The sequence below is a fragment of the Lampetra planeri genome, chromosome 35 (assembly GCF_965212315.1).
Source record: "Lampetra planeri chromosome 35, kcLamPlan1.2.h2, whole genome shotgun sequence".
In the NCBI taxonomy this organism is placed as follows: Eukaryota; Metazoa; Chordata; class Hyperoartia; order Petromyzontiformes; family Petromyzontidae; genus Lampetra; species Lampetra planeri.
Genome location: NC_136141.1, coordinates 1,032,269 through 1,058,115, shown reverse-complemented (window position 1 = coordinate 1,058,115; position 25,847 = coordinate 1,032,269). Strand labels below are relative to the sequence as shown.

The 25,847-nt window shown below is 48.5% G+C and overlaps 3 protein-coding genes across 4 annotated transcripts in view; 2 read left to right on the top strand and 1 right to left on the bottom strand.

Annotated features, from left to right (window-relative positions):
* Positions 1 to 10,576, top strand: part of MYCBPAP (MYCBP associated protein) — an 81,155-nt gene extending 70,579 nt beyond the window's left edge. Inside the window, exons 15-20 of the mRNA XM_078610877.1 lie at positions 1,135 to 1,251; positions 4,334 to 4,455; positions 5,480 to 5,592; positions 6,048 to 6,148; positions 6,744 to 6,923; positions 10,315 to 10,576. Of these exons, the coding sequence (XP_078467003.1) occupies positions 1,135 to 1,251; positions 4,334 to 4,455; positions 5,480 to 5,592; positions 6,048 to 6,148; positions 6,744 to 6,923; positions 10,315 to 10,449 (768 nt within the window). The 3' untranslated portion in view covers positions 10,450 to 10,576. The remainder of the gene's footprint in view (positions 1 to 1,134; positions 1,252 to 4,333; positions 4,456 to 5,479; positions 5,593 to 6,047; positions 6,149 to 6,743; positions 6,924 to 10,314) is intronic.
* A 1,634-nt stretch (positions 10,577 to 12,210) lies between these two features.
* On the bottom strand, positions 12,211 to 17,646 carry NOL12 (nucleolar protein 12). The gene is made up of 6 exons (XM_078610876.1): positions 17,444 to 17,646; positions 16,319 to 16,424; positions 16,086 to 16,140; positions 15,565 to 15,710; positions 14,717 to 14,850; positions 12,211 to 13,610 (listed from the first exon to the last, which is right to left on the bottom strand). The coding sequence occupies exons 1-6, from the start codon at positions 17,518 to 17,520 to the stop codon at positions 13,433 to 13,435; spliced, it is 696 nt and encodes a 231-aa protein (XP_078467002.1). The 5' UTR covers positions 17,521 to 17,646; the 3' UTR covers positions 12,211 to 13,432.
* Positions 17,647 to 19,016: 1,370 nt separating this feature from the next.
* On the top strand, positions 19,017 to 25,710 carry LOC144730237 (uncharacterized). 2 transcript variants are annotated; one of them, XM_078610874.1, is made up of 4 exons: positions 19,017 to 19,512; positions 20,813 to 20,956; positions 21,414 to 21,542; positions 22,919 to 25,710. In XM_078610874.1, the coding sequence occupies exons 1-4, from the start codon at positions 19,032 to 19,034 to the stop codon at positions 23,506 to 23,508; spliced, it is 1,344 nt and encodes a 447-aa protein (XP_078467000.1). In that variant the 5' UTR covers positions 19,017 to 19,031; the 3' UTR covers positions 23,509 to 25,710. The 2 variants fall into 2 exon arrangements, with proteins under 2 accessions (XP_078467000.1, XP_078466999.1); XM_078610873.1 differs by having other exon boundaries at positions 20,810 to 20,956.
* Positions 25,711 to 25,847: the final 137 nt, after the last annotated feature.

Sequence of the window (25,847 nt, the reverse complement as noted above, 5' to 3'; positions counted from 1 at the left end):
AGCGGAGAGGGAAGAGGAGGAGAAATATTTGAGTTGGAGTAAGGGGAGCTGAAAGTGGAGCCGGAAGAAGTGGAGAATGAGATGGAGGAGGAACAGGGGCAGGAGAAGAAGGGAGATAGCACAGCAAGTTCTCAGAGGATGCAGGAGTTATATGAATTATATTAATGGTGACAATAATTATAGTTATTATGTGATGATATTGGAGATTATACTGAAAATAGTAATCATGGTGGTCATAGTGATGAGAGCAATGACGATCATGATGTGTTTGGTTCGTAAGAAGAGGATGGTGATTACAATTTTAGCCATGATGATGGTTTAATGTGTTTGATGATGGCAATGAGAGCATTTCACGATGTTGTTAAAACATTCACAGTTGGGAAATATGGTTGCGTTTAGAACGGTTGGAGTGCCATATTCCGTGAATGATGATGATGGTGAAACTTTAACTATTTAAATAAATAAAACATTTACCAGGTAAGGCCCACTGAGCTATGTAGCTCTTTTTCAGAAGCGACCTGGTCACGAACAATAACCCAATGATGTGGCTTATCATGTGGAAATTTACAGCAGCCAAATATTTTTAAAACCGGAGTACCTGGGAAAAGAAATTCACGCGACCATGGGGAGAACATGCAAACTCCAAATATATCGAAGCTACGACCTCCTGTAGACCAGGCAAGGTACTTAACATCTGGCCACCACAACGAGATGTTTGGTTATTTCGATTATTTGGCTGCTATAAATGTCCACATGATAAGCCACTTCATTCAGCTATCTTAGGCGGCCATGTCACTTCTGAAAAATGAGCTAATAGCTCAGTGGGCTTTACCTGGTAACATAAACATAGATATGTATATATATTTTTTATAGTAATTTGCTTCACTTTCTTATACTTTGCACTGTTTTTCTATTGTTATTCTAACTTTCTCACCCACCCCATACACTGGACATTTGTGAAAAAAGAGCCGTATAGCTCATCGTATAAATAATGATTCTGATTCTAATAATAACAACAGCGATGATAACGATGATTGCCATGTGAGAATTCAAAGCCTTCCCTGCTGTGCACGAGCGCGTTGCGCCCGTCACTCCGCGCTCGACCCTTGCCGTGTGTTCGGTGTCCGCACGCAGCTCCACTACCACTTTGAGGTGGTGGAGAGCCTCAAGCAGCTGTATGCGGAGCACGCGGCCCCCGCGGGACACGGCGTCACGCCGCAGTGGGACTTCTGCCTGAGATCCTGCAGGGCGGTACGTGCTGGAAGAGATAGAAAAACGTACGCGTGTCTGCGTGTGTGTTGGGGAGGAGAGCGGTAGCAAGGTGGTTAGCGCTGCTGCGCTACGAAACCGTTCGGACCGAATTCAATTCCCGCTCGTGGCCAACACCGGTGACGATTATCTGAACCGTTTCTGGGCCTCCTCTAAGCCTACTCGGCCTCCTATGAGTACCTGGTGCGGTGTGTAAACATCGCCACTCAGGAGACAAAGGCAGCCGGGCACGGTTCTCGCCACCCACCCCCTCGTGTGCCGTGAAGCTCTTCATCGGTGCTACTCGCTAACAACACTTTCCCTAACAGTCTGTTAAACGTTATACGGGGGGTCTTCGTCTTTGTGTGAAGGTCATTGCATGAGTAACGTGGCTGGCTGGCAGATGCATGGGACCATTAATGGTGACGCCGTTATCCAGAGCCGAGGTGGGACACGTCGCCAGACTCGATGATGGAGACCGGTGGCCGAGACTATCAAGGGGATGGCAGCCAGTGAAGTAAACGCGCCTGAGAGGAGGCCGTCCACCGTGGATGTAGAGCGATGATATCAGCTTTTGTCTCGTATCCAGATGGATTGTTGCATCGCAGGATCAGTCGGATGGCAACGGCTTGGGGAAGCCTTCATCCAGCAGAGGATAGCTCGTCGCTGACGATGATTCATCTAGCAGTGAGTTTATAATGGTTGATAGGTGATGATAATGACGATTTTACTGGGCAGGCATATAATGATGCATTGATTCATATATTGAAAGTGTTACTTTAGCTGCAGTGAATTGTTTGTGTGATTTTGCTATTCGTGATTCACGAAAATGTTTTGCTAAATTTGGATTTTAATTAATCATGACGGTTCCTTATTCACTGAGGGTGGTGAGTTGTTACGTGCCTCCCAATGATTCATACATACGTTGTGAATATATAAAAAGTTATGCCAGCTATTGCTGTGTTTTAGCCACTGAAAAGTGTCTCTCCCTGAACAAATGAACAACAGAGCAGCGCTCATCTCTGTTGGCCGCGTTGACCCTGAAGTGTAAATTGCAGATGACCATGTCAGGGACAGGTTTGTCTGTATGATGACCTCTTGTTAGCTTCTGACAAAGCGGTACTCATTTAATCAACCCTTGCGTTATGATGGGCTGTGTTCACGCTCAACTGGAATCTGAACTCATGCAGAGCGGGAATTCTGCCCACAGCGCCACCCAGTGCCAATGAGGTGGTGCTACACACTCGGCTGTATCGCCAGGGTTTTACAGTGGTTCATAATAGACGTCTAACCCAGAAACCTCTATTATGGATGATATTGGTCGCGAAAGCCTACGTGCTAATGTAACAGTGGTTGTTCTAGGGAGGGCCTGGCCCCTGCCACGGGAATGTGGAACTTCCACCACTGCCGCAGCAGGGCCCTCGTTGAAGATGAGCACTGCCCCATGCTTGTTGGAACGGGGAGAACCCCTTGACCTTTGTGCTGATTTAAGCTGTGCACTATTTGTGATACAGAGCAAATAACTAAACCTGCGGATTCGGAGCCGCACGCGGTGGCTCACTGAGGACTGCTGCTTCGTGACAGTTCTTTGTCAAGGTCCACCACAGTCCCGTGCTCACGACGTGCATTGCGGCTCTTGAACTGTTGAGCGTTGGTTTTTTTTGTACCGAATTAGTTTTAAAAAATGTCTCTTGTTGGGCAAAACAGTATGCACAGTGTACACTGTTAGGCACCACGGCGTCTCACTTGAATTCAATCTTTACACGAGTGCCAATTATTGATAACACTGCGACCGCACTGGGAACAAAGCGTCTCTCTCGGGTGCAACCGGTTCATCCCGAAGCCTGCGGAGTGACCGATCGCGATCGCTGGCTCCGAGCGGTCCCAGCGCTGTGCCGTTCCTGCCCTCGTGTGGAGTAACGCGTTATCGTAACACGCCAAGCGCTGCCACTGGGCTACAACGTTACCACGACGAATTTTAAATTACTGGGTAAGGCTCCAGAAGCGGCCTGGCTATCACAAATGATAGCCCAACGGAGTGGCTTGTCATTTATAGCAGCCAAATACTCTAAACGCGTGATGTTGATTTTACATGTTTCTAAGTGTGGAGGGGAAAACCGGAGGATCCGGAGAAACATCCACACGACAGCGGGGAGAGCATGCAAACTCCAAATATACAGGTGTCAGGGTCAGGGTCGAACCCACGACCTCCTGTATACCAGGCGAGGTAGTTAACATCTCACGACTGCGGCGCCCTCATTGATTGGGGCAGCACCGCCGATTTATCTTCGGGAGCAGTCACATCGCGCTGCATTCTTGTGGCTCTGCTTGGCCAGTCTTGTGAACCATCCCAGACATTCGGCACAACGTATCGATGTATATGCCTCGCTACAGCAGAAGTGGTGACACATCATCGCGTCCATCATGTGTTACAGATTTGCAACTGTGGGGCTACGTTAGTCGGCTGTCTTTGAATCTGTGGTCTGGGTGAGCACAGGGAAGCCATGCATTGGGGCAGAGCGCAGGACAAACGCACTGCTCACCGCACCTGTTGTGCCACCTGTTGTTGTGAATGAACTTCCATCTTCTCTGTGTTTAAAAGTAGCTGTGAGCCCTTTGGGACGGTGGCTCTGTTATGCGAAAGGCCGGAACACTTACGATACGTATACAACGTGCCCTATTAAATGGCACGACTAATAATTGACAGCACTGCTGGATGAAGGCCACCCCCAAGCATGTCAATTATAGGGGTTGCTTCACCATACCTCACCATTCTGGGTCATAGTGGATTGGTGAGGGTGGGGCCTAGGACGAGTTCAGATATCACTTGCCATGAATGTTAATTGTGATTTTGTGGCCGAGAATTGAACTCGGGCCGCCGAGTTCACAGCGCAGTGTTTTACCCACTGCACCGTCACCCCCCACACCCGTTTGCCTTACCCGCTATGGTACGTTACCACATATTGACTGTGCATGACGCAGCAACAGTTTTGTGTCACGACTCTAGACTCAACCTATCGTAAATATATATATAATCTAAAATCCCGTGTCCCTAACCGAAGGTGGCCGTGACACCGTACCGCAGGTGCTGCTGTCGATCGCCGATGCAGACAGGAGGGAGGCGGCTCTGGCCGAGTTTAACAGAGACGCTGTGCAGCTCTCGGCCGCTCCGCTGACTGCGCACTACAGGCACATGCACAGCATCGGGTAGGAGACGCACTGGCCGAGTCGCAGCGTCTCCCTGCTCACACGAGCTTCGGGCTGGCGCTCGGCTCGCCCTGCGCGCGTGTTCAACTTATTTTGCACCGTACGTAGCCAACCGTGCTAATCGGAGGTGCGTTGGTGTCCCGGTGCCAGCAGTGGACATTCCACATTCCCATGGCGGAGGCCAGACACTCCTTAGGACGGCCACCGTTGGTTATCCCACAAAGTGACGCTCAATCGGCCACTCGTGGGGCAAACGCCGTCCCGGACTGGAACTCGCAACCTGTCGACAGTGAAACTAATGATTTGATGATACTGCGTTGGCAGCGGTGCACAAGCACACATAACAAAATATAACTCAAGACATTCGTCAGTATACTGCCTTAAAAATAAAAAGTATTCAATAGGCGACGTTTCGGGCAATGTCCCTTCATCACGCCACATATGCCTCCCTAGGCAATGCTATTGAGGAATGTGTTGATTTTTTTGTTAAATAGTGAGGCATGTTCCCAACCAAAAGTTATATCTGGTTCGATTCAAAGCAAAATGGCAATTAAGGAGTATTCCATCATGGAACTTGTCAAGCTGCGTGGTTAAGAACCATTCTACAAATTAAGAATTGACTCTTTGTATAAATACCACCATGTGCTCATATCAACGAATATTTGTTCTCTGGGATATTTGTTCCCCTCTACTTATTTATACCCCTCGGGAGGGGTAAAGGGTTAGCCTCTCCCTCTGTTAAGACGAAGTTAGGATCAAACCGAATATATAAAATAATTAAGCAGTACTGAAAGCCAAATGAGCAAGTAATGTACAAAAAGTTTGGAAAGTGGTCTTAAAATTGATATCCATGGAGATTGACTTAAATGCAAATAAATATGTATTTGTTACAAAACATGAAGGCTGTGCAAATGTTCGGAATGGGAACCATTATTCCCGAATTTTAGTTCATTTGGGGGAACGAATATTAATTTCTGTAGGAACCAACATTTAAGGGGGAACGTCTACCCTGTTGGACCGGCAGGTACCAGCTGCTGTCGCAGATGGTGGACGCGATGGTGGGGACCTCCATGCTACTGCGCCACTCCATGTCACTCCCGGACAGGGAGGGGGGTTTCTCCCCGGACGACGACACCGGTTGGTTGGACAGATGGATGGACGGGTGGACGGACGGGTGGATGGACGGGTGGTTGGTCGGACGGTCGAATGGATGGACGGGTGGATGGACGGGTGGATGGACGGTTGGATGGACGGGTGGATGGTCGGACGGTCGAATGGATGGACGGCTGGCGGGTGGGCCGGTCGGTCGGTTAGCATTGTGTCCAGAATTTTAACTATGAATGGGTGCCATGACAGAAAGATATCTGAAAATAGAGGCAAGTGCAAAAATAAGTAGGAAGAGTGCCTTCACATTCCCAAATGTTAACGCTTTACAGAGTTTTGTCAATCCGCCGCTGGATGAAGGCCTCGCCATCCCACGCCATTCGTGGGGGCTTCACCCATTGAGGTCAAACCAAGTGAGGTCTAATCTACTTCCCCAGTGGTTAACTTTAATGCACGAGATACATGATGCGTGCCTCCTCATCCGCAAGGTAAAAAAGGAGGGGTCCGAGTGGGCAAGGGGGAAGACCGGAAGAGCCATACTGGCAGAGAAGAGAAGAAGTCGACGGCCGGGAGGGACGACAGAAAGATGGTGAGAGAACCCAGGCTGGACTCGTTTTCCGAAAGAGCTTCCGAGCAAAAAGATTTAAATGATAGGAAGCGTCAAGTTACCCCCACTCCATGCCCGTCACGTGTGCAGCAGACTCATGACGACGCTCACTTCTCCATCATTTATAAAACAAAAAACCTCGTTTGTCAGCCACTGCACTCCAGCAGTGTTTGTTGCAAAGTGTTGAATGAGAGCTCATTGTAATAGGAAGGAGCCAGGGACCTATGTTATTGCTAAAAAGCTGTGTATGATCTCTGAGCTTTGGCCGAGGTAAAAAGAAACATACTCTGACCGACACCAGATTTCGCTATTATACCCACATCACTTGAGGATCGCAATGACCTGATGGCGCCGAGTTAAGCCTCAGCATGTTTCACATCATGCAATGCAAATTAATTAAGCATGGTTATATATGTTGACTTATTACACACCGTACGTAGCCAACCGCGCTGATCGTAGGTGCGGGGAATTTAGAACAAAGCGGCCGTGCAAGACAGCTTGGGATGCATCTGCTGCCACCCTTGAGCCTTGCTTTGGCTGATTGGCAGTGTGCACGGCTGTGTGTTGGTATGCGAAGGACCGGCCAGGCAGCAAGAAAGTGAAAATCAAAGAGGACAAAAAATCCAGCAGGACCTCCGGTGCGGCCAGAGACGGCAAGGAAGCCCCGTCTCTCGCCGACGGCGAGGCGGTGTCGCCCACGTCCACCCTCGCCGACCGCGCCACCCAGAACAAGTACGAGCTGCAGCTCTACATGCAGGTGGGTGTCGGGCAGGAGCCTTGATGCTCGGCGTTGCGAGAGCCTCGCCGTGCCAACCGAGTTGCCGACCGTACACGATTGGCACGTACGGTTCGTAATTCAGATGGGTCTCTTCCGCCCTGTTCTTGACCCTTGGTGCACGTGTGGCGACCCGCTTTGTCAATCCGCTGCTGGTCGACGGCCGCCCCAGCTCTCGTGAAGGACATTTGAACATACTTCACCACGCTGGTCAGTGCGGGTTGCTGAAGGTGGGATGGGGAGTGCAGAACAACGGATCTTGCTGCATTGCCCCCAACTGCCCACTGCACGTGTTAAACCCGGCTTTGGCGCACGGTAAGTCACCCCACCAAAAACTATCCACGCTCGACCCCGTTTAGCTGCTTAGCTTCCTGGCTCAGGCACATTGTGGGAGATTTTGACTCGTTTAAATACCTCGTCTGATTTGAGCCTCGTGTGATTTAGATTCTCCCCAAACACTTACACGCTATGATATGTGACGTTGAAGTACAACATTTCCACGCACGATCTCTGTCCGATGATTGTTACATTCAAATGGTGGTAGCCTCCTACCTGTACACACCTTGGCACGAAGCCTCGCTGGGCCATGCTGGGCTTTGCCACGCTGCGCCATGCCGTGTTACGAAGGCACTTGTTTCTAGCAGGCAGTGCATCCATCATTGAGCCAATGTTTGCCGTGCGCGCATTATGCGTTGACTCGTGCGCGTGGCCATTGGTTAATTCACGATTTTGTTCAGTGCCTCTCCACTCGAGCATCATCACAGGCCTCCACCTCGTGACATCCTCTCTGAAATATGGCGCCGGACAAATAAATGTGCCGATTATTATAATTATAATTGTCATTAACGTTACAATTTTAGGCGAGTGGAGCAGACAAAACTGCACAAGCGAGACTGGATAACGAGAAACGGCACAAACGAGACGGTAGGCACGAGACAAAAGCCGACTGATTATTTTCATAGAATCGCCACTCTCTAAATTGTGAAAGTTTCCGAAGTGTCTGGGAAGGTTGAAACATCACATGCCCGAGCATTTTCGTGTGTGACAGAAGCCACTCAAGTGAACCGACAAGAGTAACGAGCACAAAACTAATATGAATTTTAATGGAAAATATTATAAATACAGAAAAGATGGCTCTTGGGCAGGAGTGAGCACTCGGCTTTGGCGGCGTCTGTCTATTCTGGTCGATCAATTTTATTTTCTAATCCAGTGCGACCACACATTTTCATCTGGTGCTCCAGTTCTCTTTCCACCTCCGCGTGCCACGTCAAGCGTAGAATATGTGGCTATATAACGTCACAGTTTTGCGCCCGCTTAAATATCTCCTAACATTTTTTTTTATTTTGAACAGTAAAACCCGTTCGTGTGCATTTTATCACGCGAAAGTTTGTAGAAAGCTGCTGCCAGAGGTAGGCTTGGTTGTGTTTATGGGACTAAAATGTGTTTTCATATCTTGATAGGACGGCACGCAACTGTGCCTTCAGATCATGGCCAACGTCACCGGCATGTCACCGTAGCTTGTGGACATAAAGAGATTAACAAGTGAAATATGACGGGCTCAACGTAAATCGGGGAAAGCATCTTCGTAAACCTGTTGAGTGTAATGTGAGCAACTTGACATGCTAAGCCGCGGAATGTGAAATACGCGAATGTTGAATTTGAACTATTGTAATAGAAATGGGAGTTTTACATTTTCATTGAAAATAGGAAAAAAAACGAATAAACGAAGCAGTTACTTGGGTGTCCATGGGGCTCTGGTACATTGCATCTCATGTGACGGTCTGAGAACACTAAGCGGCCTGGTTGCTTGCAGAAGTGGGTTTCCCCGTTCGTTTTTGACCAAATGAGTAACGACCAACTCGCCCGATCTCAGCAGATCTCAGAAGCTACGAAGCTAAGAATCTGGGGTGAGCACTCGGGTGGGTGATCACCGGGGCTTGTCAGGAGTGGTAGGTGTGGGGTGGCAAGGTGGCCAGGTGGCAGTACAGAATGGCACCGCTTCATAGGCGTTGGTTTTCTCTGGGTCCTCTCGTTTCCTCCCATATGCCGAACATTTATAAGCAACGGTATTGACCCCCCTCAATGCAAGACCCTCCTGAACAAAGAGCCTTGAGACTAATTGAGGCGTTCCTGGGTATTTCAATCATTGACTTTCACGCCATCTTTTACATCCGTATTTAACCATAATTTTTTTTGTATAAAATCGTAATTTTCAGCCTGACAGAACGGCCACGATCCACTGCTTCAGATCAAATTGTTCGGCTCCGTTATATCACACCGGTCAACCAAGTTGAGCGCAGCCGGTTCAATCAACCCCCATTGATCGACACGGTGTGGAGAGGCCTTCATTCAGCAGTGGGCTGTTTAATGATTGAATCAGTCAGTGGCCTGGTCATGTGGTCGTCTGTCCTCAACCTTGCCGATTTGGCTTTGCTGCTGCAGAGCACAGAGAGATGCGTTCGCTCAGTGGCTGTTCACTTCTTCTCCTCCACTGCCTCTGTCTGGAATACATCACTCTTGTTAGCCTGACTCAGCTCCTCTTCCGTTCCGCTCCCTGCTCAGGACATGCTGTGCCTCTTCACCTACGACTGACGCTTCAAACACTTTCTTCCACTGCAATGGAGCTCTCCTCCTCGTTATCACAAACCGTTCCTTTCTATCCTTTCATTCAACTGTTGTTTTCCCATTGTGTCCATCACTTTGGTATATTGTTGTGTGTAAATGTCGCATTTACACACTGTGTGAATTAAAACTGTAAATGGAGCTCAGTATTGGGATGCATTCATCCTCTGTGCGCTTTACATTGGAACAACTATTCACCGATTCACTCCCGTCACGTGTTCACCAGTGGGCAGTCGCCTCCGTATTCCTCTTCTGTCGCTATCACCGTGGTGACTGTTCCCGTGATCTTCGCTCGTTGATTCATCCACCCACGTTGAGGACTCGGCTCCACCAGACTGACTGCATTCCCTCGTCCATATTGTGTTGAACCACCACACTGCAGGTCAGAACACTTCTTCTGCTACATTCCTAGACAAGCTCGACCTTGCAATTCCCTCCTGCCATCACTTTCCAAAAGTACTCATCACCTTGCCCAATTCGAGAAACGTATTCATCCCTTTATCTCTTACTCCTTCAACAAACGTTGTTTGTTGCTGCAAAGCAACTACAATTTAAAATTCAGGTGGTCAAGCCGGACAACCGCGTCAGGAGTAGCTGAGCGTATCGCCGTGACGTCGCCTTCGTATTTGTGGATCGAGGTGTTGTACGTTGTACGGTCTGTTCCAGATAACCACGGTCGCATGCTGGACCTTTGCTCAGAAACCGCGATACAAAAAAACTAAAAGCATCGAAACTGTCGTCGTTTTTTCAGGTGTACGCCCTGCTCTCGGCCACGGTGGAGGAGATGGCCGGTCTCTTTGAAGAGCTTGATGAGAACACAAACGCCGAACCTCTATCCGCGTGGAAGCCTGCAGCCCAGCAAGCGACGGTGTCGCCACGTCGCTAACGGATCATCGGCAGGGGGGCAAAGCCAACGGCGTGCGCACCCCGCCCGTGGATCTTCCCGACACGAACTCTGCCAGGACTCTGCCAGGACTCCGCCACACCACAAAGCACGAGAACGGTCATGGGGCAATTCACGGCGATTCGCTCGGCACGGTTCTTCGGCTTTTTGCAGTAATGTCATTGTCTGTCGCGGTGTTTCTCAAACTTCAGTCATCAAGAACTCCTACGGTGCACCGTCCTGTTATTACCAATCATTAGGCGAGTGTATTGTTTTCCAGCTTGATTTACATGTGAACAGAAAATATTTGATCGTCAAAAGGAAGGCTGCAGCGCAGGGTAATGGTGGACTTTGAGAAACAAGTGGCCTATAGGGAGCGGTGTGTTCCTGCTCGAATGAACAATGGAGTCGCAGTCATCTCCGTCCACGGCCTTGAGCTCGGAGTGGAAGTTCCACATCACGTCGGCAGACAACCTCTGCATTAACCACCGACCGCTGCGGAATTCATTTTAAAAGGATGATGAACAGAGTCAATGCAAGTCTGGGATTCCAGCTGGCGAGCTTCCAATTGTATAAACACCAACACCCACCGAGATGCACGCAGCACCAACCGCTATCTGGGGTTTCATGGTCAAAGTCTTTCATTGGGCAGCGATGCGCGCACACCTGCTGTGGTTACAATCGCACACGCCATGAACTTGGTGGGCAGAGTTTGATTCCCAGCCACAGATAACATCGGTGGCGGGTGACATCTGAACTTGTCCAAGCACCCCCTTCAATACACATCTTTTCATTTATCCTGGAGAAATCCGAAGAGTTATGAAGCTCTTTTCCACAGATGTCCAATGGCGAGTGTGATTGGGTATGGCCAAACAACCCAGATAACCAACACAGCATGGGGAAGCCTTCATCCTGCAGTGGATTGATGAAGGGCTGCAGATTATTTGATATGAAATCACAGGCAGTGGTGCTCACCTGGAATCCAGCACTGTGGAGGGGAGAGATGGTGTATCTCACAAATGTTGTCACTCACTTCCCGCGAGCATGGAGGTGCCAAAACCCTAGCTCGCCATGTGAACGCGGTACAGCAAAAATGTGGACCTCGCCTGTTCTATCTGTGCGGGAGAGAGTGTTGCCACTTCACTCACAAGCACAGGTGTCTGTGGGTGCTCCGGTTTCCTCGAACAGTAAATGCTCACTAATTGGCCCGTAACATCTTCATATCTTGAGAACCATAGGGCTGGAGGGGGGTGAGAATTTGGCACCGGCTCATCGCCAAGTTGCCTTGCCCACGTCTCTGGTTTCTCGCGCCTGTCGATTCGTTCTCGCTCTTCCAGAGCGAGCGAATAGGGCGCGGCACGTTACAAGATAAAATCATCGTTACGGGTTTCCCTCGCTTTGAGGTAGTAGACGCACGAGACAGCTGCCTGCCGAGTAGCAGTGCGCACACAGTACGCACACAATGTTGTCCCACGTGTGACCGCATAGCCGCACGAGTGAATTCAAACCGCATGATATCGCGATTTTTGGAAATAGGTTCGCCGCATACATGCGAAATCGCATGAAACAAGGGAAACCTGTATTTGCATACTGTATACAGTGCATTACTTTCAAGACGACCTGTTTGGTAGATTGATTTTAAAATGCTATCCCAATTTCTGTTTATTGGCAGTGAAGTACAAACTTTTCGATACCGTTTACACTTCCTTTTGCCAGGGACATTCGTGAATGTTCCGTGGAAAATAAGATGGCAACACAGTTTGCTTGAGAAATGTTAAAATGAGTTTATTCTAATATGTATTAATTTACATGTTCAAATGCAAAGTGTCCAATTGTGTTGGTACATATTACAAATCCTAAGAACCTACCGTTTCCATTGTATGTTCATACTTTTGGTCCACACATTTGCACTCTTTGATTTTACAGGAACGTAACATTGCTACGTGGTAAAAACGCATCATTTTTATTTTTTCAAACCTCCATTTGTGTATCAAGTATCCACATCTACCACGGTTGGTGTGGATGTGGCTTTGGGTTACTCAACAGCACTTGACAATTGTCTGGCCCAGCCGCATCAACGTAAAATTATAGTTGTTTCTCAATATCAGCATCAGCCATTGGCAGATTTAGATTTTCAATGTCACACGCAACAATGCCAACAAGAGTTATTTGTATAACACCGCTTTGGGAAGCAACGCTTTTAGATTTGTGTTCAGGGGTAACAATTCCAATCTCTGTTTTGTTAATTTCATTGCAATTTAAACCCACCCCTCGCCGAATGAAGTGGGATATTCCACAAGGCATATAGATGTTGGCTTATTGAATAGTGGGGAGGACAGTGGAACATTCCAATTTCTATTCGGGGTATGTGCTGAGCAAATGACCTCAGACCGCACAATCTTGTTTAACGAGTATTTTATTACACTGCCCATGCTAATTGGATTGGTGTTTTAGCAGGTTCATTCATCATTTGCACAGCCCAGATTAACATTCATTACGACGAATGGGCTGTCACAAGTTACACACACATTTGTTCACCCATGGTGACATTTCGGTGAACCGTGCATCTGATGCCTGAGCAAATGATCAGTCTCTGTGTTAGCAATTAACAAAAAAACTGCCCAGTAGGCATACCTCTCTATCTTTGTAGGGCTGCTTTATTGAGAAATGAAAGGCGACTCGTCTTTGCTTCGCATAATTTAATATCAATCGTGTTGTTAAATGAAGAGCGTGCGCATCAGGTTCACGCTGTGAAACTATCACTTGAGGTTCTCCCACGAAGACACCGTCTGGGTTGACATTGTTGGCTAGGCACTTAAATCCAATGTGAGTAAGAAAAAAAAACCTAGTGTATTCAGGAAGATCCTTCGATTGGAGCCAAAAAGTAGGTTCGTCCAATGCCGCCTCAGTAGTCTGCAGTGTATGACCCTGTCGCACGGCCACTGTTGATGAACTGAACATCCTTGCACAAACACCGATGAGTCGTTCAACCTGAGAAGCCTCCCTTCTTTTCACGGGCGCCGGTCCTCTGCCGGCGCTGGGTTTTTGTCGTCCTTCCCCCCTGCGCCGGTCGCTTGCTTTTCTTGGAGCTCTTGGCTCCCCTTTTCCACTTTTTGCCAGATTTGTTCTTCTTCGGATCGAGCGACGACATCAGCGAGGAGAGCCTGCGCGCAAAGGTGAGAAGATGGTGCCCGTTAAATAGAACTGATGGCGCTTTGCGTCAATCCATGGCGAGAGGAAGGCCTCGACACGGCCGTGTCAGTCGTGAGGGCCGTTTCACCGTATAGCGCCATGGCAGAACAAATTGGTGAAGGGAGCCAGGTCCGGTTCAGATATCAATAGTCAATAACAACAAACAGCTCAACACCTTCGTTAATTACACTGCATTATGAGGTGCCATATATAACGTTTTTGGAACTGGGCTTCCCTTCATAGCACATCGAGCCACTGATGTTAGCTGTGGCCGGGATTGAACCCGAGAGCCACGGGGGGTTGGCAATACAGCGTGTGCCAACAGCTGTGCCACTGTGTTTCACCCCAGTTCATGTTTGTGCCCACAAATGCACAGACATCCACAGGCATAATCAAGGGCACGCATAAAAGACAAAGATCTGGCTTGTAGCCTTCACCAGCCTAGTGCTCTTGGCATGCACTTATTGAAGCCTCAACACAATCGCATACACACACGCACAGCTATTCAACATGCGGGAGGTATTTACACAAGGCAATTGAACATTTTATAACCTGAAGTAGAAACTTGCTTGAGACATTAGTTTTTTTAATGTTTGCACTGATTATTTTACATCTCTATTTAAGTTTAACACTTAGGCTTACTCTACAACACACAAGCGGCGTGCTCAAGTGGTAACTAATTGGCACGTTTTGTTTAAGTGACAAACCTTACTAACTGGCTGCATCGATTGGTGGCAGGTTTAACGACACATTAATGTGATCTAACCTAAAGAAAAGCTTTATTATTAATTTGACCGTTATACAACATAGGCTAAACAGATTAAAATTTATATAGTACATTAATAGGTATTCTTGTTATTGTACTGCCTCCTGTTACTGATCCTTCATCTCAGTCGTGCCATCCCCATTGGAACCATGGTGCAATTTACAAACATTAACGCCGAGCAGAAGGGCAGCTATTTCCATAACCATCTGTGGTGGCACAAACAGTAGCAGCTGTGCAATACATTTCCATAGATGCCTCAGAGCAGGATGCGAATATAAACGAGCCGAGAGACCTCTGGGCCTCGTACACTACCTCTTGGACGTGAGACACTGCTTCTTGTTTGGCAGTGGGATGTCTTTCGGCTCTCCACCTTCTCCCCTCGCCTCGTCCTCTCCCTCTTTCCCTTGCTGCTGCTTGTCGTCGTCGTCATCATCGGCCTTTGCAAACTGACGGTCAGAAAATATCTTTCAGCGTGCTTGACACAGCAGCGCTCGCTTGAACGCACCAAGCCCTGAAGAGGCTGCTTGACATTTAATACTGAAAAGCAGGATTCTGGTGCCAAGTATCAAACAATCGTTTCCACTGGTTTCCAGACCGCAGATGTACGACTGTTCATACCATAAGGCTTCGGCGCACAAGTGTCTCCTGGGTTGTAAAAAGGCACAGCATGTCCGACACACTTTAAGATGTAACCATTACAACCACTATGTGTAAGATGTGTGATAGTGCCCAAATACACTGGCATAGCCGTGGCCACCACCATGTGTGGCTGGCCTGTTCGTGGTCAAGTTCACTGCGAGTCATAACCTAAACCGTTTGTATGATGCGTGATAGTTGCCAGATACAATGACACAACCATTGTCCCCGCCATGTGCGAGATTACGTTAGGCTAGGAACACACCGAGATGTAACTATTGTCACCACTATCACGTGCGTCCTGTGTGTGTGGCCAGGTACACGGATGTAACCGTGCTACGGATGTGTGCTAATGTCCAGGCACACTTGCACAATGCAACCGCTGTCAATACCATGTCCGAGATGTTTGTTAGTGGCCAGGTACACTCACATGTAAATACTGCCAGCATGTGTGAGCCAGGTTAGTCAGCTAGGCACACTCCAAGGTGTAACCATAACCGCTGCCGCACGCGTTCCGCCCGTACCGTGTTGGTGCCCAGTTTGAGGCCCTCTGGGTGACACAGGTCCAGGTCGCTGATGGTAGTCACCGTGACCGTGTGGTTGGGGTGGTGGTACTGAACGCTCTCCGTTTTGCTTGTCGTCACCAGGTCCAATTCGTCCAAGTCGTTCACTGATTGCAGGAGCAATGACGTGCATTCGATTAAGACGGCAAGCCGATACGCTACTTTCATTTGATGTAACGTGCCATTTGCGCCGTGCCACATCCTGGTCGTAACATTTGAATTTATTTCAAATGAATGACCAATTATTCCAAATGTACCATAGCGTATCAATGAATTAACTACAATATGTTTAATTTTGATTTAAAGCTTTCGTGACTGCAGGGATTCATATTCTTGGTTCTTTCCGTAAAGTCACGTAGAAGGGACTTTACAATATGTTTGTTAATGTAAAACAATATACATTTTATTGGCGGTTTCTGATCATTTTAAAGAGTACTTTATGTGTGCGATACATCAGATGGTCACGAGGATGCATCCCTCACCTATGCCCTGGGCTTTCCTTCTTTCTCTCATTAGATCCATGAACTGCTGCCTCCTCTGAAATTAGCACACCGGGTACACACATCGCCACATTACATCAGGGCCTTCGGGTTTAATTGTAACCTTTGAAACACGACTGATGTAGTGATCGCAGCGTTCGAGACTTTATAGAACAAGTCCGTACACCGTGTCACATGGTTTTGACACAGTGCCACGTGCTGCGGATTTTTGGTACCTCGTCTTTAAGGCGCTTTTGCTCTTCCTTCATCTGCTGTACGAGCTCCTCTTTTGCCTTCCTCTTCCGCTCCACCTTCCGTTTGTGGAATCCTGTTAGATACGTCCTGCCCATAAAGCATCAGTAAAACGTTACATTCGTTGTTCCCGTAATTTGCTGAATGGTTGACCGAGACCAACTCAGTAGAATGTAAACAGGGCCGTCCATGGGGGGGGGGGGGGGGGGGGCAAATCCAAATGTGGGCCCCCCAACGCCTTCAAACTAAACCGGGAGTATTAACATCTGATGACGCCGTGATGTCGAAACGCGGGGGCCCCCCCAAAGCGCGGGGTCCGGGGCAGTCGCCTCGATTCGCCGTGTCCTGGGGTACGGCTCTCCTCTGTTTGTAAGGTCCACACATTTTCTCCAAAGCAGCATAATTTCAACTTCTGTATGATAATGTATTACTTTAGCAACACAACGATGGCTTAAGAGCTTCCCCACGCCGTGAAAGTTGTTGAGTTTGACCACGTTCTCAGATCTCCCTATGAAGAGACTTTGAGTATTCTATGAAAGCAGATTTAAATTTCACATTAAACATTTCATTTTAATTCATTGTTAGCTATCCAGATCACCATTTGAATCAACATTTTACCTCGCTTCAAGTGACCGTTGCATACAACTTAAGCAAACTAAATTACCCAGTTATTTAACCAGCAAAGGCCCAAGCCTTTTCAGGAGGCACGGTGGTTAACACTCGGCAATGATACACCGCGCGCATTTGTACTTTGGTCGTAATGACTTCAATTTGTAATATAAAGCGGTACAGGTAATTGCATAACTTGGGGTTGTTTTATGCAACCAGTAGCCTGCGATGACCTGTTGCAGCTCAGGGTTCTGAGTCGACATCCGGTCTGGATGCACAGAACTACAGTGTACCGCAACGGGAAATGTCCCCCTGGCCATTTCAAGTAGGAATTTAACAGATACATTGTATATATATCAACCCGTTCCACGCCTTTAAATCGGCGTTAATAATCTCGCCCGGGCTCAATCAAGGAGCTGTGGACTTGTAATGTTGGCCGCGCAGGACTGTACTGTATCGCATTGCCGGGGCAAGTGCGCGCTTACTCATCGCCCACTTACGTTCGCTCTTCATCGTTGAACGTCAGGTACAGCTTCGTCTGCCTATTTCGAGGCGCTTTGCTTTTCGGCTTGCCCATTCTACAGCCCAGCCCAGCACACAGCCCAGCACCGTGTAGTCACGCGCAGTCTCGCCGCCCCAGTGAACACCACCACGTGCCACGCACGTGGCCGCGCCGACTTCCGGGTCAAATGTGACCCCAGAACAATAAAATTTAAACAAAATTCAGTTTTTGTTTTTTTTACAAACGGGGCCCTGGACGCGCGCTCTTTTACGCTGCCGCAACCATCGCATGCGACCGTGCCGCGCGATTAAATGTAAAACTAAAAGCGAGTTAATGGCTGTATCGTTGTTATTGTTTACGATGTACTTCCGGGGACACTGACCGGTCCAGCAAGCCGAGCCCTGCTGAGTGGAAGCGCGGTTTGCTCCGAGTCCCAACTCCTCTCTCTCCATCTCTCCTCTGTCAACTCTCTCGATCGTCTTTCTCGTATCATCGTCATCATCATCGCTCGTGCGACGTTTAAGTTGCCCATACTCGTGTGTGTACCCGCGCCATCGTGCGGCCTGTGCTGTGTGTCGGAGTGAGTGCACGTGGACACTTGGGGCCGCCTCTCGCTCCGTGTCTCGAGAACTCTAAAACCTCGGCTGGTGCTGTTGTTGTTGTTGTCGCCTCGTTGCCGTCTCTGTTCCGTGTTGTGCACCACGCACTCGAGGACACGCTAACGCCACTTGCCGCGAAAGCCACTTAAGTGGCGAACGGCGGTTGTTGCTGTTGAATCCGATCCGGGATTGATGAGAAACTCTCTTCGTCGCTTAGAGCTCCTGTGTTGTAACGTGTTGTGATTTGGTTGGGGTAGTCGCTGTTGATGTTTGTAAGAGTGTGACCCACTTGAGTCGTGATCTTCGTCTTGTCGCTGTATAACCACGGTGGCGAGAATGTCTGTCACTGTCTGTTGAGGGCGACAGACTGGAGATCAGTGTTGGTAGCCAGTCTGTGCATACAGCACTTGGACACATTGTACACGTACTCTACATTCAGTACACAGCACCCATACACATACACACCGCACCATACACATACACACAGCACCTACACACACAGCACCAACACAGACACACCGGCTGTTGTGAATATCCCGTAGTAGCCTGGCGTCACATTAATAGCACAGGGGGCATAGACGTCACTACTGTGGGTGGTGTGCGTGTTAGGTGGGTCGGTGGTGTGTGGGTGGTGTGTGTGGGGTCGGTGTGTGTGGGTGGTGTGTGGGGTGGGTGGTGTGTGTGTGGGTTGTGTGGGGTGGGTGGTGTGGGGTGGGTGGTGTGTGTGGGTGGTGTGGGTTGTGTGTGTGGGGTGGGTGGTGTGTGGGGTCGGTGTGTGTGGGTGGGGTGGGTGGTGTAGGTGGTGTGGGGTGGGTTGTGTGTGTGGGGTGGGTGGTGTGTGTGGGTGGTGTGTGTGGGGTGGGTAGTGTGTGGGGTGGTGTGTGGGTTGTGGGTGGTGTGGGGTGGGTTGTCAGTGTGTGGGGTGGGTGGTGTGTGTGGGGTTGTCAGTGGGGGGGGGGGGGGGGGGTAATTCCTGCAGCCACGACCATGGCCACGGCGGCAGTGGCGGCCGCAGTGGTGTCCCACATCAACCCGCGCCAGGACTTCCCGGCGTGGCTGGCCGCTCACGGCGTGAGCCTCAGCGTGGCCGAGGCCGTGGACCGGGAGCTGGGCATCGGCGACTACGAGGCCTTCCTGGCGTGCGCCGAGCAGCCCCACGTCAGGGCCGAGATGTTCGCCGCCGCCAGGGAGCGGCTGCCCTTCGCCTTCTACGCCGTGCTGCGCCGCCTCACCGAGGCCTCGTCCCCCAAGGGCCACGACGGGGCCGGTGGCGGCCTCCAGGCCGCCGGCAACGCGGCGGCGTTCCAGCCGTTCCTGAGCGGCCTCCTGGACGCTATCGTCCTCATGCTCAACAGCCTGAGCCAGGAGCTGCTGCACTCGGCCGAGAGGTTCAGCTGCCTGGAGCCCGCCCTCTACCCCGTGGTGTCGCTGGACGATGGAGTGGCGAGCCACCTCGCCTCGGATGTGGGTGAGTCTGACCAGCCCCCCCAACCTCTCCCCTGTTCGGTTGCATAAAATATCGTGAGCGATGTTTCCCCCACCCCATTCCCCCCCCCCATCCCCTCCATCTGTTTGCAATGTGAATCGCTGTGATCTAAGGGGACGAGATTTACTTTTATGGGGAGATTATGCAACTTGCCACTGGAAACCGGGACTCTAAGATTGCGTGGGTCAAGAGGTCACGAGAAGAGTTACCACCTTTCCCAAAGGCACAAACCCGGATTTATTTCTCAGCTGAGGTCTGTGACTCCTGTTGCAACATACAGTCATAAAGTTCAACACAATAACGGTACCAGATCTCGGAACGAATCCAATCCCGCCACATGACCGCACACATGCCAATTCCTGGACTGTTCAGGTCCAACCTGGGCACGTGGCAACTCTCGTCAGGAGTGGTGCCCTCCCCCCCGCCCCGTGACACACAAGAATGAGACGGTGGTCGACTGTCATCCTCCTTGGTTGCCTTCAGCCGGTGGTGGAAAAGCCACGTGCCATCATCTTTCATGAACATCATCTTCGTTACCTTTATATGCGGTTTCACACAGTCCAGGACTTGTCCAGAAGTGCGGTGTGACAACAATGTCTGGGTGTGAGAGGAGACCAGGAATCATAGAAGTACATCTTCACGTCAAGAATATACATGAGCCCATACACAACACACATTTCGATAATAGACTTCACTACCCCGTACGGTGTGGGAAGGCCCTCATCCAGCAGTGGATTGACATAGGGCTGTACATGTACGGGCGCCGTGGTGGTGAGGTGCTAACTACCTTGCTTGGTATGCAGGAGGTTCGATCCTGACGCCTGTGTATTTGGAGTTTGCATGGTCTCCCCATGGTCGTGTGGATTTCTCTCCGGGTCCTCTAGTTTTTCTCTCTGGCATTATGATGCCTCCATGGGTGCCACGGTGGCGAGATGTTAACTACCTCGTCTGGTATACAGGAGGTCGTGGGTTCGATCCCGACCCGACGCCTGCTGTTGTATATTTGGAGTTTGTGCGTCTCTCTCCCTGTGGTTGCTTGGATTTTCAATGGGTCTTCTCTGCACATTTAGAAACATGCGTTTCGAGTATTTGGCTGCTATAAATTTCCACGTGATAAGCTACTTCATTTGGCTTATCTGGTGGCTTCCGATAAAGAGCTATAGCCCAGTGGGCCTTACCTGGTAAAGTACAAATAGTTTATAAAAAATAGTTTATATAATCGTCATGAAGTGCAAACTCACCACTGTTGTGAATGTTTTTTCCACATGCGTGCTCACAGCAGAAGTGGTGGGAGATGTGTCTGGGAGTGAAGTAAATCACCGGTCACCCGACCCGCATTCAGACATTCAGCAAGAGCACAGCCTGCACCATGCGTGGGCAACCAATGGAGACAAAGTTGAGAGGCTCTTTCAGAATAACGTGGAAGGTAATGCAGCTGCACTCCTCATGGATAGTTACATAAATACACAACTGCTTGTGTCCACGTGAAAGTTGTCGTGTTTTATTACATTGTAGGATTGTGCGAGATGGCGACGGTTTGGGGAGGCCCTTTATCCAGCAGTGGAGTGACCAAGGGGTCTAGATATATGATTACTATTATTCGTTAATGCATGTAAATTGGTATAACTTATTTTGGGGAATTCCCGACAATCATGCCTTTGTGTCACATTACGTTGTTAGTACTGTGTAGGGCTTTGTTGTATAGCTCTGCGATTTGTGTTCAGGTTTGTACCGTATGTTCAGCATGATGATGTTCGACGTTTCGCTCTATACACTGGGAGTTCCCATCGCAGACAACTACAAAAAGTAATTAATTTAAGAGCGGTGTTTTTAATTCTCCATGTGTGTAACTCACAGCTATTGTGGCCGGCTCTTCTTTCTAGAGAAGGCAGACTTGCCTCAAGTTGGGGATTGCTGGAGCGCCATCGAGGAGTCCCCTTGTGAAGTGGAGGAGACTGATGTGAACGTGACGTGGAGAGAGGTCAAAGCGGAAAGGGATGACGTTGTCAGAGGTATCTTACGTGCCAACGTAACTCGAGAGATGAACCCTACCCTCTCGGCGGTCCACAGGGAAGCTGCTTGGGTTACAAATAACTTGCCAGGCGTGGAACAATTGATTAGTCGAAGAAAATCAATTCTTACACTCAGAGTGATGCATTGGATCATGCGTGTAAAAAATGTATTCTTTACATTGCACGTAGATTATATTTTGATATTTCTTTTAGGCTAAGAAGCGAATGAAACTGTCCATGTGAGATAAATGAGAAACAATACAAATGCAACAGAAAAAAACAAGACTGAGGATGCGATTCTCAAATTGAATTTAGAACCCTGAATCATTATAACTAGCGAGATGGGGAATTATTAACAACATGTCGTGGATTGTTGGCCAGAAGTGGTAATTTTATTGGGTTTTTAAGGACAATTATAGACTACATCTATAGTTGAGAAACGTTGCAGATTAATGAACAAACCACTGTGTGTGCAGGCTGTAAGGGCGGTCATCTGAACGAGAGAGCAAGTGGATGGTGTGTTGTTGACAAAGCCGCATTGTCCAGAGCCGATGAGATCAGCACAAGCCAGATAATTTTACTTGCAGGAGTGGTTGTAAATCAATGCTTTGATTAAGAGTTTTGTCAGCTGTTATATATGGAGAAGCTTGAAAAAGGTTATGGCCTAGATTCATTATCAACACCTCAGTGATGAAGGTTACAGGTGAGATGACAGTGATGGAAGTAGTTTATTCACAGGCTAATGCAAATACACGTGTTCATATTGTAGCTACAGTTTCTTATTTAATCTGTCACTTAAATGCAAAAAAGTATTTAAAAATACATTTGGAATATGTCACGTGATAATATTTTTTATTGAGTCAAATTTCGTGATAAAAATGCAGACAATCATGGTGAGGGCCACATGTTTTGGGTAATGATTCAATTCCAGAGTTGGTCAAATCTGGTAATCCTTTTATTATCTGAAGGTTCCAGGTCTCCCTTGCAAAAGCTATTGGATCTCAACTGGTTCTAAGAAAGGCTACCTGCCTGCCTGCTAACATAGCCACATACCTCCTGCACATGAGCTGATTTCAATGCTCCAGCTCTGTTGGGTGTACTTTCGGCCGTGTCCCCTCCTTGGGCTACTACTTTGTTGTCAGCTTCGATCATCAACCGTCCTCCCTCCTACCGTCTTGTCCTGTCCAAGCCGACTTGACAGCATATATTGTAATCCATATGTTCCTCTTGATGTCCCTCAGTATAATTCTAATCATGCACCTCTCCATGCTGCTTTGCGCACCTTTCAACTTATGTTTACATTTCTTCGTGAATGTGCACATTTCTCATGCTTACTATAATTAAATATACACCTCCGATGATGTATCTTCGCTCAGACGGAGAAACAGAGGCGACGGACGAGGAGTGTTTCTCTGTCATCACGAGAACCACCAACCAAAGCGCTCCAACCAAACTCGGCTACAACGGCGAGCTGCACTGCGTCGACCACCCACACAGGGAAGACGCCGCCTACTATCCCTACAGGCGCGACACCGCCACCGCTGCCGAGTCGTACGACGGCCAGCAGGTCTGGCAGCTGCACCAGCAGCGACTGCTGGCGCCGCCGCTTGACGGACACCGATGCGATTCCTCCGAGCCAGGCGATGGCATGGAGAACGCGGCGCCGTCTGGGGAGCGGCGGCCGGACAACAGCGGCGGCGGCAGCAGCGCCGGGCGCAGGGACAGCCCGCACTCGTCCACCAAGCCTTTCGGCTGCCGCGAGTGCGGCGCTCGCTTCGCCACCAAGTACAACCTGCGGGTGCACGAGAGGCGGCACACGGGCGAGCGGCCGTTCGCGTGCGAGGTGTGCGGGCGGCGCTTCTCTCGCTCCTACTGCCTGGGCCGGCACAAGCGCTGCCACGTGCTGCGGCCCCTGGAGCGCGTCGCGGCTACCGCCGCCACGCAGCCACTGCGTTCGCTTCCCTAGCGTTGGGCTGGCGTCGCGGCTAGTTGTGAGCAGCGTGAAGATGGCGGTTCCTGCAGGCCTGAGGGAGAACGTTGATTTGCGTGTGGCCAGAAGCAGCGCCACGGAAAAAAACGAATTATGCACATTATTCAAATGGAACGTCGAGCGGTGTGTTTTATTTATTGTCATAATTCTTGGAGATGGGTGGAAGTGGCACTAACATTTTGAACATTTTTGAAAAAAATTTCTGTGTTTAAAAGAAAACCCCCAGCCTGTTGTAGTGACAGGTAGGAATGGAATTTCATGCTTGTGCTGTATAAAACTGGGTGATTTCAAAGTGCGAACCATTGTCAGTGTAAGTGCTGTTCGTACAGCGAGCGTTTATTTAAACGAGTTTGATTGGCAGTTGGGGTGTGACATGGTCATGATGTGTAGGCGTCATCTGGTAATGTCGCCCACTCAACCTTGTGAGAAAGCACAGCAGCGGAGAGAGGTGGTGGCAGGAGTTTCCTTTTCCTTGGTGTAAGGAGAGGCAGAGCCACCATTGGGGTGGCCACCAATCAAAAGGAGGAAGGTGGAGCCTGGTAAACAAAGGGGTGGGGACTATGTGGGGTAGACATTCACAGCTGAATAATAACAATCAGGAGGCAAGAGGCTTTCGGAGGCAAACCTCGGACTCTGGGTTTGTACCAGAAACGTATTGTCAAGCCAATTCGTCAAAACGTTGTAGAGAGCTACAGGAGCACATTGCATCTACCCAAGATTAGTTTATTTTCTTCAAACAAATTCATATGCATTATGGGACCTCCTTTGCCAGTACCAAAATATGAGAATAGGTTTTCCCCTTTTTTATGGCCACAAAACAGGTTTTAAGATGTTAAAACACCAAACTGAAACCTTTTACAAGGAATCATGTCTGCATTAACCCCAATACTTGTGGTCAGAATGCAAACAAAAAACATACTCTGATAATATATGCATTGTCTTTAAAACTGATTGGTCCACACCAGACAGCTTTCTTTGGAGTAGGCCTCGGCAAGGTAAGGTAATTTACCCTTTTTACCGGGTAAAAGGATAAAGGTGTCGACATGCCAAGGGGTAAGGGTAGGGTAAAGGTAGCACGGAAGAATTACTCGGTAGGGTAAAGGTAGCGTAAAGTATTACCCGGTAAACACCTTGTTTACCGCTTGCTAAAAGCTCCGTGGCGCAGACCGTGGCCGCCATTTAAAATTGGAATAATTGAGAGTATTCTATATGAATAAAGCGCTCTACCAAGCATTTACCGTTATAAACCTTGTTCATGTGTAGTAGTACCCCAGTAATTACCCTGTAATCGGGTAATTTGTATGGGGTAAGGGTAAAAGGTAGGGTAAAGGTAGGCTCGTTTTTACCTTACCTTGCCGAGGCCTATTTTGGAGCCTAGTCTCAAAAGGTGTTAGACCAGAGGACGCCAAAAGGCGTACAGCACAAAGACAATGCATATATTATCAGTGTTTTTTGTTTGCATTCTGACCACAAGTATTGTGTTTAATGTGGACATGATTCCTTGTAAAAGGTTTCAGTTGGGTGTTTTAACATCTTAACACCTGTTTTGTTGCCAGAAAAAAGGGGAAAACCTATTCTCGAATTCATATGCAACTTAATACATGTTATAGGTACAAAAGAGAATATTTAAAAATGCTTTGGAAGAATCAAGTACTTTTGATTTCTGATTGATTTATTTAAAAGCGTTCTAGTTGCATTATATAACAGCAGCATTTTGTGTGGTCAGTCGTTTTACGATGACGGTTGCTTTGTGTTGATTATTGCAGGGGTATTGTCACAGACGTAAATATTTCAATACTACACAGGATCATATTTCTCGTATAGTGGCAGTATTCTGTTTCGCAATTTGTTCTAATATTGTGAGTACAGGAAAGGAATGCTATTACTTAAGAAATTGAGTCTGCTTGCTTAGTCTTTTCTGTGTGATGTTAATACACGATGATGTCAACATTCATTCATCAGTTCACAGAATTACAATATTTCTTGTTTTGTGCGAACATTAGTGGGGTTTTTTCGCCTAATAACAACGATCTGGAATGTTTGAAATTCATGCAACGGAATATTACAATGAAAAAAAAATCACCGTTGAGGAATGGAACACTATACATTCAACCACTATATTTTCAATAATCGGTCACTGAGGAATCATTTTAACAAATAAAAGCTGTGCATGCCCGAGTGTTTTGTGCGTGAGTGTTTATCCTCCCCTTCACACCCAAGTCTGCTGTTTCCACACCGTGATTCTGATACTTACCGCGACGTTCCTGGAATATCCTTGGCAGGGCCCATAGCATCGCGCTGGTCTTGTCCCAACA

What these genes read in the sequence shown, in the direction of transcription:
- LOC144730237 (XM_078610873.1), top strand. Translation starts at nt 19,032, where the DNA reads ATGGCCACGGCGGCAGTGGCGGCCGCAGTGGTGTCCCACATCAACCCG. An exon ending in CCACCTCGCCTCGGATGTGG is followed by an intron (nt 19,513 to 20,809) that starts GTGAGTCTGACC and finishes GCGTGCTCACAG; the next exon opens with CAGAAGTGGTGGGAGATGTG. An exon ending in AAGGGATGACGTTGTCAGAG is followed by an intron (nt 21,543 to 22,918) that starts GTATCTTACGTG and finishes ATCTTCGCTCAG; the next exon opens with ACGGAGAAACAGAGGCGACG.
- NOL12 (XM_078610876.1), bottom strand. Translation starts at nt 17,520, where the DNA reads ATGGGCAAGCCGAAAAGCAAAGCGCCTCGAAATAGGCAGACGAAGCTG. An exon ending in AAGGAAAGCCCAGGGCATAG is followed by an intron (nt 15,711 to 16,085) that starts GTGAGGGATGCA and finishes TCCTGCAATCAG; the next exon opens with TGAACGACTTGGACGAATTG. An exon ending in CAGTGTCTCACGTCCAAGAG is followed by an intron (nt 13,611 to 14,716) that starts GTAGTGTACGAG and finishes CTTTGCGCGCAG; the next exon opens with GCTCTCCTCGCTGATGTCGT.